The sequence below is a fragment of the Lepidochelys kempii genome, chromosome 4 (genome assembly GCF_965140285.1).
Source record: "Lepidochelys kempii isolate rLepKem1 chromosome 4, rLepKem1.hap1, whole genome shotgun sequence".
In the NCBI taxonomy this organism is placed as follows: Eukaryota; Metazoa; Chordata; order Testudines; family Cheloniidae; genus Lepidochelys; species Lepidochelys kempii.
Genome location: NC_136383.1, coordinates 109,901,463 through 109,916,980, shown reverse-complemented (window position 1 = coordinate 109,916,980; position 15,518 = coordinate 109,901,463). Strand labels below are relative to the sequence as shown.

Here is a 15,518-nt window from a genome sequence, read left to right as displayed (position 1 = left end):
TGATGAACCACAGATTAAAGAAGTTAGACTTGGTTTCTAGGTATTTTCTCCTTTCTGACATAGAAAAGGGTAATAGAGTAGGAAGATAGTATTATATCTATATACAGAATTAGTGAGAGCATTTTTGGAATACTGTGTCCAGTTCTAGTGTCCAAACTTCAAAAGGGATGTTGAAAAGTTGGAAGAATTCAGAAAATAACTACAAGAAGGATTCAAGGTCTATAAAACCTTCCTTGGAAAGACTAAAGATCAATCTATTTATTTTATTACACCCCAAAAGTATGTTAAAGAAACATTATTCACATTGCAAAGTCAAGCCTTCATAAATTAGCCAATGCCAGAATTATGGTTCCCTCTGCAACCCTAACTCAACCCCATTGTGAGTATGCATTATGACAGTCTTTAATTAAATAGCATGTGACTATTTTTTCCAATTATCCTTGCCTAACCAGTCAAAGTCTCCACTGCTCAGGTGTTTAATCTCATTCCAGGTCTCTTGGCCCAGCCAGTGCTAGTCTGTTTGTTGGGGCTCCCTGTCTAAGTCCAGCCCCCTTTCCTAGTCCCCCCCCACACCCAATCCCAGTCTCTTTGCCCAATCAGTTCCAATTCCCTCCAGCCCCACTTTTTGTCCCCAGTCTCCTGGTCCACTAATCTCAGTTCCCCTCTCCCAGCCCCTTGTCCAATTTGTGTCTCTTCCCAATGGCTCCCAGTCCCACTCTGGTGTTTAATCCCAGTCCCTTTCCTGGGTTCCTCATTCAATCTCATTTTCCCACATACCCAGCTCCTCCCAGCCCCTCCCACTCTCCCCACAGATCCTCAGCTGATCTCAGTGTACCCTCCAACCCCAGCCTACTGTCTCCCAACTCCCCCCATTTCCCTCACTGGTTCTCAGTCCTAGTCTCTCCCACCTCCCAATCTCCTTGCCCAACCAGTCCCAGTGTCCTTCCATTTCCAGTTACAGTCTCTCTCTCTTTCCTCTCCTCTTCCTCCCCCTGGTCTGGATCTTGTCCCCTTTGCATATGAATCAGGTGACTTCCTCCTCCATGCTGCCGAGGTGCTTGCAGTGGGGTAGTTGAGAGCACAAGAGAAAAAGGCAGCCTAGTTTCAGTTCCAGTACCTGGCCCCACAGTGGCCTGGAGCAGCCAGGAGCAGCCATTCCAGGGAACTATATGGGGTGGAGGGACTGTGCTCAGTTGCTCTGGGGGAATAGTTTATGTGCAGTCCAGTCACACATAGGCACTATGAGGGGATGGGCCATGCTCAGCTGCTCCATGGGATGGTCAGTACTACGAGCTGTGAGATGCTTGAGCATGCTCAGAGAGATGGAATCCTCTGGAAATTTTAGCTACTAAAATCTACTGAGTATGTGCAAATTGAGACTTTTCGAAGGCTTATAATAATTTGTCCAAATTTGGGCAGATTTTCACAGAGACAGCGAAAGACACTTCCCTGACACAAATTCACACACTAAATTTTAAGTCCCTGCTGTAAAGCACTACAGCTCCTCAAAGAAAAGGTTGCCAGATTTTTTAAAACATTGCAAAACTATGTATCTTCCTCTAGTTTCATTTGCATTCTCTCAGCTGAACAATTTTAGCTGAAATTTTCCAAAATATTTCATTTTGAGGCAGCCTGGGGAATTTAAGCTCCAAATCTTTAAAGTGAGGCAAAGTTATAAGCAACTGAAAACAAGGTCTTATACTAGGATGTGCTGGGCATCTTAACAATTGATGGTGCTACCAGCCATGCCCAAAAAAGATGAAAAGGTGATCTGATCATGGTCTATAAGTACTTACATAAGGAAAAACTAACAGGCAAAGGCATAATCAGACCCAAGAGCTGGAACTTGAAGCTAGAGATATTCAGACTTTTTTTTCCAAAGGGGGAGAAGGGTTATTTCAAAAATTGGCACAGCTTACCCAGGGAAGTGATGAATTTTCATCTCTTGAATCAGGTTTGGATGTCTGTCTAAAAGATATGCTGTAGTTCAACCAGATGTTATGGGCTTGCTGTAGGAATCACTGAGTGACATTCTATGGCTCATCTTTATGCATGAGATTAGATTAGACTAGATGGTCATAAGGGTTGATTCTGGCCTTTATATCTATAAATCTACAAATTTATGTGGATAGACTGTCAAGAGATTTGTCTGTCGTCATGACTTAAGTCTGGGAACAATTCTGCTTTAATGGAAAATTGTTACATTGGCTTCCACTTTCTTAAGACACAGGAGAGGTAAGAGGTTAACCTTAGTGTGAATACTTTTAAGAACAAAATGTAGCCACAGACTCAGATTCTTGGGCATCCTCCAAATCCTACTTGCTAAACTACATGACTCTGTACAGTTCTTAGAACATCTCCACCTTCTGACTTTCCATCGACTTTATACCAGAATGAATTTGGCCCATTGTAGCTAATATATTGGATGCTGACTAAATAGTGCTATGCTGTTGGAGATGAAGGAGTCGCTCTTATCCTCTTGGTTATTTCCACATGTGATGAACGGCAGAAGTTTTCTTCCTGTGCTGTTTATCTGTATTTAGAAAAGAAGATATTATCTGGTGGTACAGTAGATGAACCAAGTGGCTATCAATTTATTAACTGTCTTTTGGATTAGCTGTTCCTACTCCGTGATAGTCCTCTTTGTGTCAGTACTTTATGTTGTGGTGATCTGCTCTGGGTCTTCAGCCATTTTCACTAGCTCAAGCTGAGGGGAGCTGTTGCAGGAACATGCCAGAGCACAAGTAGACTCACGCTCTCCAGGATTCCCAAGGGACGGGTGAGCTAGAATGAAGGGTGTTGCATTCAGGGTGTTTGTACCCTCTTGTGGTTTACCAAATTGAGTTAGAAAACTTTTGCTAAGCCTGTACCTATTTGCTTTTGCTATAATTTGAAGCGAGTAACTGTGTAAACCAGAAGGATTGCCCTTTTGGTGGGATTCTGCAGATTGTTGCAGAACTGCTGGTGAGTCTTGGAAGAGCCAGCACTAGTGGCAGGGACTAGGAAGTGCATTGCTGGGTCCCCACTACCAAGAGTGGTGTCAGACACAAGGTCTGCACCTGGAATGAGTGACTAGAGGTGCAAAGCCAGGGACAGTGCCTAAACTCTGCCCAGCCCCAGGAAGCTAAAGGCATGTGGGATTCAGCATTTAGATCCCCTCACAGCAGTCTGAGTGCCCAGCAGGGAGAGTGTGACCAGAACTGTTACATGACAAATCTCCAATCCTAACCCAATTGCACTGGATTTATCGTGATCAAGAGAGTGTCTGGCTATATTAGTTGACTTTACAATTAACTAGGATAGTCTAGTAGTTGTCTTGGTGGCAATAAAATCCTGAGCTGCTGATCATGACCAGCACAAACTACTGTAGTGGGAAAAATCTGTATTTCCACTGGATTGCTTAAGTGAGTAAAGTGAACAAGAATTGGTCTATACCTTGAAACAGTTGACACTATTATTAGCACTCCCAGTCATCAGGCAAAGGACTTGGAACTTAAATGAAGTCCCCACAGGTTAGCTGCTACCCTGATTATTTTGTGGATAAACAGATGACTTCCATCTTCAGTGCTATTACTGAGCATCACCATCTTCATTTTCAAAGCAAACAAGAGAATTGTTATCCGAATCCAATGCAGTTTCCACTGTCTGATCCTAGAGGAGCTGACTGAGTCGTCTTTAGGTCCTGATCAATGTTTTAATGTATGAATCCTGGTTCAGATTCACACTGACATAAGATTTATCTTGACGCCAGGATCACTAAAGACAAATATTTTGTACAAGGTTTCAGTTGTATGTTGACTTGCAAATTCACAGACTCTGAGAAGAAGTTAGGTCTTTGGGATATTTAAAATATGTAGTGCTGGCTGTTTATCAATGAAGAAAACAGATGTTGGCAAACTGTGTACCAAACTTTTCAACAGGATGTGTGATTTATAAAGCAACTGAAAAAGGGCTGTAAATGGGAAAGAGCCTTCTCTGATACACATTGTGGTTTCATTTGACATTGAGCAGATTCTAGCATCTCTTTCCAAAGAGATTTCTAGCAAACAGTTTTCTAGCAAATTTCTGTAAGACACTACTGCTCGTCAACTGACTTCCCTTTTAGGATATATTGCCAGACTTCTAGAGTTACCCTGAATTTGAACTATTGCATCTTAAGACCCCATTTACGGAAATAATAATTATTGTAGAATGAAGATGGGGGCGGGGAGGAGGGGATGATTGCATTTCTTATCAGCTATTTAATAAACAACTTTTCCAATGAAACATTCTAAAGTTCCTTTGAACCACAAAAACACAGAGCTTGCATATTATATATCATAAATCTAGCTTCATGGTTTCTCCTAAGGGAGTGAAGGAGCCTATTTTTTATCTTATTTATACTGGATTTACAGTAATTTAATTCCATTGCATTCAGTAGACTTACTCCTTATCTAAACCAGAGTACATGAAAAAAAGAATCTGGATGGTTGTGTAGGAGGTGTGCAACATATTATGAAAAACAATATGCTTTACTTTCACATATACTGTCAAGTAAACAATTCTCTGGTTTGTGGCCATTAAGTGATTGTGGAATATATGAAACTGAGGGTTAACCTTTTCTAACCTTACAAAGTAGCTCTACTGGTTTTTATTTTATTAAAGATGATTAACCTTAGGTAAGGATTAAAATATTTTTATTACATTATTACAATTTTTTGTGGGCAGTATTTGCAAATGGTATTGATTCACATTCACGGGGTTATTTGTATTAGTATTTGCAATTATTTTTTTCAGTGTTTGCATCATTCTGCTAATCCCCCAAACTACAGTCACAAAGCCCCCCACCACTGGGCAACAGTATATAAAGGCTTGACAGAATTAGAATTTTATTTTTTATAATTTTGGTATCACTAGTACTGTTTATTTAAAGCATTTTTAAGATTTTTATTAATGTAAATTTTCACAGCTGTGGAAAATTATGTGGGGGGGGGGTCAGACAATTATCTAATTGCAGTAGACATTGAGATTCAAAAATTTAAAGCTTTATAAACCATTAACAGAAATGATCAACATCACATATCAAAATACACAATGTAAATATCCATTAAATCAACAAATCATACCGGTTTTCACTATTTATTCATTAGGCAATTTGTAATTGAATTTGTCTAATTCAGAAGTCTAAATCACTGGATTTTGACTCTAATAAGTTCTGAAGCAGCATTTTTCTTAGTTTGTGTATCTGTATATTTCTGTTATTGATGGACAAATTTTTCATCTGTGTGTGTATGGTGAAATTGACATTTACCAACATTTACTGATTAAAAACCTAACCCTTCCAAGGCTAATTATATACTGAGCGAGGGAGAGTCAACAACTCTTGCAGAAGAACTCCTTACTGGTAGCACCATCGCTTACCACATCATAATCACATTGCAAGAGTAAGTTCAGTTGGTTTGCTTTTAGGAGAGGGTGCATTTCATATATTTCTCCATTTTAGGGGCAGAGTATCCTGAGAACTGCAACCACAGTTTTCTATAGTCAAATGTGAAGGCATATGTAAAATGAGAAGATCAGAGGACAGACACATTTCCTAATTTCAGAGGAAGAGCTGCTAAATAACAGCACTTCCGGGTGTCATCATGGCTCCCCTAATCATAAAGGTTTGCAAATAGCCTGGGAGCTGGTATGTGGTGGCCACGGCTTATTTCACTAATCACTATTATCTTACTATTCCCTTGCATAACTTTTGTCTACTTGTTGTTGTCTCCGCCTGTTGTCCGTTGTCATGTACTTCAATTGTTAACTCTTTGGGGGCAGGTGCTGTCTTTCCATTATGTCAGGTTTCAGAGCAGCAGCCGTGTTAGTCTGTATCCACAAAAAGAAAAGGAGTACTTGTGGCACCTTAGAGACTAACCAATTTATTTGAGCATAAGCTTTCATGAGCTACAGCTCACTTCATCGGATGCATGTAACTGATCACTCTCGTTACAGTGTGTATGGTAACACCCATTGTTTCATGTTCTCTGTGTATATAAATCTCCCCACTGTATTTTCCACAGTATGCATCCGATGAAGTGAGCTGTAGCTCACGAAAGCTCATGCTCAGATAAATTGGTTAGTCTCTAAGCCCTGGTCTACACTAGGACTTTAGGTCGAATTTAGCAGCGTTAAATCGATTTAAACCTGCACCCGTCCACACAATGAAGCCCTTTATTTCGACTTAAAGGGCTCTTAAAATCGATTTACTTACTCCACCCCTGACAAGTGGATTAGCGCTTAAATCGACGTTGCCGGCTCAAATTTGGGGTACTGTGGACACAATTCGATGGTATTGGCCTCCAGGAGCTATCCCAGAGTGCTCCATTCTGACCGCTCTGGACAGCACTCTCAACTCAGATGCACTGGCCAGGTAGACAGGAAAAGAACGCGAACTTTTGAATCTCATTTCCTGTTTGGCCAGCATGGCAAGCTGCAGGTGACCATGCAGAGCTCATCAGCACAGGTGACCATGATGGAGTCCCAGAATCGCAAAAGAGCTCCAGCATGGACCGAACGGGAGGTACGGGATCTGATCGCTGTTTGGGGAGAGGAATCCGTGCTATCAGAACTCCGTTCCAGTTTTCGAAATGCCAAAACCTTTGTCAAAATCTCCCAGGGCATGAAGGACAGAGGCCACAACAGGGACCCGAAGCAGTGCCGCGTGAAACTGAAGGAGCTGAGGCAAGCCTACCAGAAAACCAGAGAGGCGAACAGCCGCTCTGGGTCAGAGCCCCAAACATGCCGCTTCTATGATGAGCTGCATGCCATTTTAGGGGGTTCAGCCACCACTACCCCAGCCGTGTTGTTTGACTCCTTCAATGGAGATGGAGGCAATACGGAAGTAGGTTTTGGGGACGAAGAAGATGATGAGGAGGAGGAGGTTGTAGATAGCTCACAGCAAGCAAGCGGAGAAACCGGTTTTCCCGACAGCCAGGAACTGTTTCTCACCCTAGACCTGGAGCCAGTACCCCCCGAACCCACCCAAGCCTGCCTCCTGGACCCAGCAGGCGGAGAAGGGACCTCTGGTGAGTGTACCTTTTAAAATGCTATATATGGTTTAAAAGCAAGCATGTGAAAGGATTACTTTGCCCTGGCATTTGCGGTTCTCCTAGATGTAGTCCTAAAGCCTTTGCAAAAGGTTTCTGGGGAGGGCAGCCTTATTGCGTCCTTCATGGTAGGACACTTTACCACTCCAGGCCAGTAACACGTACTCGGGAATCACTGTAAAACAAAGCATTGCAGTGTATGTTTTGCTGGCATTCAACCAAAATCCGTTCTTTATCTCTCTGTGTTATCCTCAGGAGAGTGAGATATAATTCATGGTCACCTGGTTGAAATAGAGTGCTTTTCTTCAGGGGACACTCAGAGGAGCCCATTCCTGCTGGGCTGTTTGCCTGTGGCTAAACAGAAATGTTCTCCGCTGTTAGCCACAGGGAGGGGGGAAGGTTGAGGGGGTAGTCACGCGGTGGGAGGAGGCAAAATGCGACCTTGTAACGAAAGCACATGTGCTATGTATGTAATGTTAACAGCAAGGTTTACCCTGAAAGAGTGTAGCGACTGTTTTATAAAATGTGTCTTTTTAAATACCGCTGTCCCTTTTTTTTTCTCCACCAGCTGCATGTGTTTCAATGATCACAGGATCTTCTCCTTCCCAGAGGCTAGTGAAGCTTAGAAAGAAAAAAAAACGCACTCGCGATGAAATGTTCTCCGAGCTAATGCTGTCCTCCCACACTGACAGAGCACAGACGAATGCATGGAGGCAAATAATGTCAAAGTGCAGGAAAGCACAAAATGACCGGGAGGAGAGGTGGAGGGCTGAAGAGAGTAAGTGGCGGGCTGAAGAGAGTAAGTGGCGGGCTGAAGACAGGGCTGAAGCTCAAATGTGGCAGCAGCGTGATGAGAGGAGGCAGGATTCAATGCTGAGGCTGCTGCAGGACCAAACCAGTATGCTCCAGTGTATGGTTGAGCTGCAGCAAAGGCAGCTGGAGCACAGACTGCCACTGCTGCCCCTCTGTAACCAACCGCCCTCCTCCCCAAGTTCCATAGCCTCCACACCCAGACGCCCAAGAATGCGGTGGGGGGGCCTCCGGCCAACCAGCCACTCCACCACAGAGGATTGCCCAAAAAAAAGAAGGCTGTCATTCAATAAATTTTAAAGTTGTAAACTTTTAAAGTGCTGTGCTTAAAGTGCTGTGTGGCATTTTCCTTCCCTCCTCCACCACCCCTCCTGGGATACCTTGGTAGTCATCTCTCTATTTGTGTGATGAATGAATAACGAATGCATGACTGTGAAGCAGCAATGACTTTATTGCCTCTGCAAGCAATGATTAAAGGGAGGAGGGGAGGGTGGTTAGCTTACAGGGAAGTAGAGTGAACCAAGGGGCGGGGGGTTTCATCAAGGAGAAACAAACAGAACTTTCACACCGTAGCCTGGCCAGTCATGAAACTGGTTTTCAAAGCTTCTCTGATGCGTACCGCGCCCTCCTGTGCTCTTCTGACCGCCCTGGTGTCTGGCTGCGCGTAACCAGCAGCTAGGCGATTTGCCTCAACCTCCCACCCCACCATAAACGTCTCCCCCTTACTCTCACAGATATTGTGGAGCACACAGCAAGCAGTAATAACAGTGGGAATATTGGTTTCGCTGAGGTCTAAGCGAGTCAGTAAACTGCGCCAGCGCGCCTTTAAACGTCCAAATGCACATTCTACCACCATTCTGCACTTGCTCAGCCTGTAGTTGAACAGCTCCTGACTACTGTCCAGGCTGCCTGTGTACGGCTTCATGAGCCATGGCATTAAGGGGTAGGCTGGGTCCCCAAGGATACATATAGGCATTTCAACATCCCCAACAGTTATTTTCTGGTCTGGGAATAAAGTCCCTTCCTGCAGCTTTTGAAACAGACCAGAGTTCCTGAAGATGCGAGCATCATGCACCTTTCCCGGCCATCCCACGTTGATGTTGGTGAAACGTCCCTTGTGATCCACCAGAGCTTGCAGCACTATCGAAAAGTACCCCTTGCGGTTTATGTACTCGGCGGCTTGGTGCTCCGGTGCCAAGATAGGGATATGGGTTCTGTCTATAGCCCCACCACAGTTAGGGAATCCCATTGCAGCAAAGCCATCCACTATGACCTGCACATTTCCCAGGGTCACTACCCTTGATATCAGCAGATCTTTGATTGCGTGAGCTACTTGCATCACAGCAGCCCCCACAGTAGATTTGCCCACTCCAAATTGATTCCCAACTGACCGGTAGCTGTCTGGCGTTGCAAGCTTCCACAGGGCTATCACCACTCGCTTCTCAACTGTGAGGGCTGCTCTCATCTTGGTATTCATGTGCTTCAGGGCAGGGGAAAGCAAGTCACAAAGTTCCATGAAAGTGCCCCTACGCATGCGAAAGTTTCACAGCCACTGGGAATTGTCCCAGACCTGCAACACTATGCGGTCCCACCAGTCTGTGCTTGTTTCCCAAGCCCAGAATCGGCGTTCCACAGCATGAACCTGCCCCATTAGCACCATGATGCATGCATTGTCAGGGCCCATGCTTTCAGAGAAATCTGTGTCCATGTCCTGATCACTCACGGGACCGCGCTGACGTCGCCTCCTCGCCCGGTATCGCGTTGCCATGTTCTGGTGCTGCATATACTGCTGGATAATGCGTGTGGTGGTTAATGTGCTCCTAATTGCCAAAGTGAGCTGAGCGGCCTCCATGCTTGCCTTGGTATGGCGTCCGCACAGAAAAAAGGTGCGGAACGATTGTCTGCCGTTGCTCTGACGGAGGGAGGGGCGACTGACGACACGGCTTACAGGGTTGGCTTCAGGGAGCTAAAATCAACAAAGGGTGTGCCTGTACATCAAGGAGTATTTCAGGCAGGACTGCACGGAGGGTTCCAATAAGAAATGGTGCACCTAAGTTATCGTTGTTATTGGAACAAGGAGGTTAGCCTGGCCTCTGATTGATACATGGCTAGATTTACCTCTCTGCACCTTCTCTGTGAGTGACTGCAGTGTGATCTAGACAGGGGAGGAGGCAAATGAGTACAAAACAAATCTGGTCTATTTCTTGTTCTGACCCACTCCATCTATCTTTTACATCTTTGGCTGGCAGCAGACGGTGCAGAAGGACTGCATGCCATCCACATCTCATGGCTGCTCGGCAGAAGATGGTACAGTACGACTGCTAGCCATCTTCATCTCTTGCCTGCCTGGCATAAGATGGTACAATACGACTGCTAGCAATCCTCATCTCTTGCCTGCCTGGCAGAAGATGGTACAGTACGACTGCTAGCAGTCCGTATCGCCTGCCCGCTCACCATAAGACGGTTCAATAGGACTGCAGGACTAAAGAGAATGACCTGGTCAAGTCACTCCAAATTTAGTCCCTGCGCCCATGTCTGCCCAGGCGCTCCCAGCCGACGTGGCCAGGAGCACCTCGGACACGACGAGGACGACTACCAATTGTATTGCACCGTCTGCTGCCAGAAGGCAATGGGTTGCTGCTACTGTGCAGCAAAGCCGTACCGCGTCTGCCAGCACCCAGGAGACATAGGGTGACGGTTACCTGAGCTGGCTCCATGCTTGCCGTGGTATGGCGTCTGCACAAGTAACTCATGAAAAAAGGCGCAAAATGATTGTCTGCCCTTGCTTTCACGGAGGGAGGGAGGGAGGGAACGGGGGCCTGACGTACCCAGAACCACCCGCGACAATGTTTTAGCCCCATCAGGCATTGGGATCTCAACCCAGAATTCCAATGGGCAGCGGAGACTGCGGGAACTGTGGGATAGCTACCCACAGTGCAACGCTCCGGAAGTCGATGCTTGCCTCGGTAGTGTGGAAGCGCTCCGCCGAGTTAATGCACTTAATGCACTTAGAGCATTTTCTGTGGGGACACACACACTCGAATATATAAAACCGATTTCTAAAAAACCGACTTCTATAAATTCGACCTAATTTCGTAGTGTAGACATACCCTAAGGTGCCACAGGTACTCCTTTTCTTTTTCTGTTATGTATGCCTACAGCACATTGCAGCCCCATCCACACAGCAACCTGTAGGCGCTACCAGCATAACAAACAAATAAGCATAACTATATGGCCACATCTAAGTATTTTCTTCATTTTTCCCCCAGATCAACTCTTTTAACTGGTGAATAAGTTGATTTCAGAGACAAACAGAGTGTAGTCCGACAGAGAACTCCCCGTGCTCAAACAGCCGTGGAGTTAGAGGTTAGCCTGGCTGTCATCTCACCAGTTTTGTATTAATCCAAATGAACATTTTAATACATTAATAATATAGGATATGGAAACATTAATTTAACATAAATGCTTATCACTGAAGGCAGCAACAAGAAAACAAAGAGGTGAGCAGCCTGATTCAGCGAGGGATTCCTGTATTGTCCTATGTGATAGAACTCTAGGGAGGTCTGTGCTGCTGCTCAAAAGCAAATGAAAAGAAAACTCGGCTCATACTATAATCATAAAGAAGATGATAAAGAATTGTACAGAAGGGAACTACTGATAACCCTTATGTCATCCAGTAGTTGGAAGGGTATTTTTCAAATCTACATAGAAAAGGGACTAAGTCTGAGTGTCTAGGGGCCCTGTCTAATGTCACCTGTATCAATGGTAAGCCCAACATAACGTCATTTCTTGATCATCAGTGCTGGTGAGAAATTTATTTCTTTGCTGTTTTTCTTTCTTTCTTGTGAAGTTTCCTTGAGGAAAGTATTCATTTACATTTTAAATAAATTTCTACCACTTCTGCCAATAAATAACTCTATTACTCTCTTGCACAAGTGCTGCTGCCACTCTTCTCTGGCCTTCTGCTCCTTATTATTCTGCATATCGTTTTACATTATTATACAATTTCTGATTTTCATTCCGAGCCATCGGCGGTCTGTGTAATTTTCCTTTCACTCTCAGCTTTTGCCTTTCTTATTATTGTACACGCTTTTTAATTCTTTAGTATTCACAATTGATAGTTTGTAATTGCAGTGCAGCCCTCTCTTCTTCGCTTGTGCTTACATTTTAGACTTCCACATTCATCTACATTGTCCTTATTTTACTGTCTTTATTGCTTGATGGAATGCACAACCCCTGAGAATACATTAACGCATCTAACCCATCTTCTTTCTCTCTCTCTTCCCTCTCCTGATTTATTCCATTTATTTTCACCTAACCCTTCTATCAGCCTTTTTAAACTGTGGTTTTCTGAAATTCAACATTCTTATTTTTCCCTTTTTAATCTCAATTTAGTTCTAATTATGAATCTCAATTAGATTATGGTTTCTTCTGCTTAGGTGCTTTCTCACTGCTACAACTCTAATTACTTTCTTTTGTATTTAAAATGTCACAAATTTTCTTTTTTGGCTCTGCTATGTAATAGCACATCAGAGCCTTCATTATGCTATCAGCAGAGCCATTGTGTATTGTTAAGATGCGATATCCAAGGATGTTTTTTTCACAGTCTCAGAAATGTATTCCATTACATATCTAAATCTAAGCAACATGGGCTAGATCTTGGTCCCCTGTTCTGACTGCTTGGCCATGTTTTAACTGGCTTGTGAGGGATTCCCTTGGCATATAGATTAGATGGTGCACTGTGGTTGGTTGTGAACTGTAAACAAAAGAGATTTTATTGTGGCGCTAAGAAGCCTGTTAATTGATATGGTGCCCAGGATATTATATATTTATTAAGCAGTGACAGCTCTTGAAGCTGTAGAAGTCATATGAGTAATGTTATGCAAGATCAGAGTCTGAACAGACAGGCATGCATTATAAAATGATTCATTATTTATATTAAACATATATTAGAACATAGTAACAGAAAAGAGTGAGAAACTTTTAAAGTCTGTATGTAAGGTGATTTTTCATTGCCCCATGTCCCGCTCTTTGAGCCTGATCCAAAGTCCAAATAAGTCAATGTAAACACTACCACTGAGTTCAATGGGCATTGTATCAGATCCTATATAACTGTCTGCTGTAGACAGCACACTCCTCAGGCAAGGATTTATTGGGTTTAGTTGTCGGTAAAGCCTTGTGGACAGCAATGGTGAGATGTAGAGAATAAATAAAAGAAAAAGAGGGGCCTTGCATTTGAGAGAAAGAGGGCTAAGCTGCAAAGAGTTGTGCCGGCAGAGGGGTTGAGACAAGAGCTTTCAAGAGACAGGAAACACACAGGCTGGGTTTCTGGAGATACAGAGAATGAGACTAGGCTCTGAGATTAGCTAAAAAGAGCTTTACATCACGAAACTCAAGGTCGAAAAGCATAGTTAAGGAGCTCAACCTATTATTTTCTATAGTGCCAAAGAGGGTTGTGTATCTTACTTTTCATGCTATAAGATGTAGAGGCTTGTACCTCGCACAATAGGGGCTGTTCTTTTGTGTTTTTTTTTTTTTAATAATTTTTAGGTAGATAAAATTTTGCATTTAAAAAAATGCAGATTGGTTTGTTTCTTCTGTGGAATGTTTTGGAAAAGTTATAAAGTCATTGTAACCGCCCACCACACTCCAAACCTCTCTGGGTTCTCCAGTTCCTTGTTACAAATTGTAATCATTAGCATAATCCCTTGAAGGCATTGCACTTGTTCTCCACCTGAATGTGCCATCTTGTTTTATCAGTGAACTTTCCTCTGTTTTATTATGATGAAGAGCCTTTGGCTACTTTCTAATTAGATGGAACCAGGTTGTGTAGTCTGGGTTGCACTCTATTGCCTGAAGCTAGAAAGTATAAAGTTCAGTGGAAGGTAAAAAACAAAACAAAAACTAGAAGCTCAAATCTGCTTTACCTTCTTTTAAAACTTTTAACTGTGATTGTGTATGACACTAATTTGACCACCCCAGAAAAAAAAAAAAAAGAACTGAACACCTACACTCTATCTTCCTTGGGGCACAATTTTTATCCTTTGCGTTTTGGTATCCATTCTGTGATCTGTAAACACTACAAATCTTCATAAAAAAAAAACACTAAAAATCTTCATTCAGCCTAGTGATAGTGTGTACTGTTTCTTGCCCTAAAGTGTCAGCTTCCAGCATTTGGACATTGAGCGACATTTGAATTGGTATCTGTATCTTAATGGACAATTTATAGAACATGCTGATGAAAACAATGTGGCTCCCTGGAAAGATGGCTGTGAATAATTGGAAGAGTTCTGTACTTCTGGTTTGCAGCTGCAAAATCAGTTGCTTATGTGGTTTCACTTCAGTGTAAAGTTGCCCTTCAGTCTTTGGCATTGGTAAGTTACTGTGTTTCTACGTATTATAAAGTATGGCCAGCATTGTTATCTGTTTTTTGCTGCTTATAAAACGCTTACAACTAGAAAATCCCTGACGGACTGAAGTGATGCATCTTTCAGCAGTTTGGAATCTCTTTCCAGTTCATTTTCACAAACTGATTACCAAGTTGACTCCATTCCCAGGCTATAGAACATAGTGATAGATTTCAGTGTTACTCACTTACGTGATCATTTTGAGGTACAGAACATATATAATGGGGAAGGAGAGGGATCCAATGATCTCTCTGTGCAGATCTCTCCTTGCCAGGGTGGCAAAGGATCACTGTCTCTGTTTTCCTAACTTCCTATTCTTGAACTGCGCTTTGGGAGGGGGCATGGCAGTACATAGAAGAAAGCCCAAACCACATCCCATTGTCAGTCAAAGGGAAAATCTGCTCAAAAGGTAATACAGGCGTATGGAATGCCTCCACACTCTGGAACCACTTTAAGAGGCTCCAGGACAGTAACCAGCTGGGGAATTGGAGACTGTGCTGATGGAGGAGAGGGAAAGTTGCAGGAGGGCCAAGAGTTAGTGCAGAGCCACAAGATCTCTGTGAGGAGCCCTGTCATCTGGTAGATCCATCAGGGTCTACAAATCTGTGATCCAAACATGCGTGCATATTACGTGGGCAGTAAACCCCTGGATTAGAATGACTGTGACAGGGACCTTTCTGAGTTTTCCTCCCCCGCCCCCGGTCTTGATGCATGGGCTGCTCTGATTCATAGTTAATTCTAAGTCACACATTATATTTGATTACATTATTCTACACAGGAAGCCAACATGGCATATCATGGTCAAACTTTATATAAGCTAACATGTTGTTTGATAAGTGCTACCTGTTTATCATCAATGGCTTATACGTATCGTGTTAATGAATAAATGCCTCACAAAATTAATAATGATCAAGATTTGTCTAATGTAGTCAATAGATGAAATTATTATAAATTGGGTGCATAACTAGTTGAAAATGGTACTCATAGCAAGCTAAAGCAGGAAGGATGGGCCAACAGCTAGGGCACTGATCTAGAATGTGGGAGACTTGAGTTCAGTCTTCTGCTCTTTCATGGATTTCCTCTTTGACTTTGGGAACTTAGCCTCTCTGTGCTTTAGTTCCCCATCTGCAAAACAAGAACAATAATGGTCCCCTACCTCACAGGGGTTGTGAGCTGTCAAGGTTCCTCCCCCACTCTGAACTCTAGGGTACAGATGTGGGGACCTGCATGA

At 43.3% G+C, this 15,518-nt stretch overlaps 1 protein-coding gene across 1 annotated transcript in view; it reads left to right on the top strand.

Moving 5' to 3' along the window:
• The first annotated feature begins 6,452 nt into the window (after positions 1-6,452).
• Positions 6,453-15,518, top strand: part of LOC140910017 (uncharacterized) — a 29,837-nt gene continuing 20,771 nt past the window's right edge. Inside the window, exons 1-2 of the mRNA XM_073340119.2 lie at positions 6,453-7,049; positions 7,639-7,848. Coding sequence (XP_073196220.2) covers positions 6,467-7,049; positions 7,639-7,848 — 793 coding nt within the window. The 5' untranslated portion in view covers positions 6,453-6,466. The remainder of the gene's footprint in view (positions 7,050-7,638; positions 7,849-15,518) is intronic.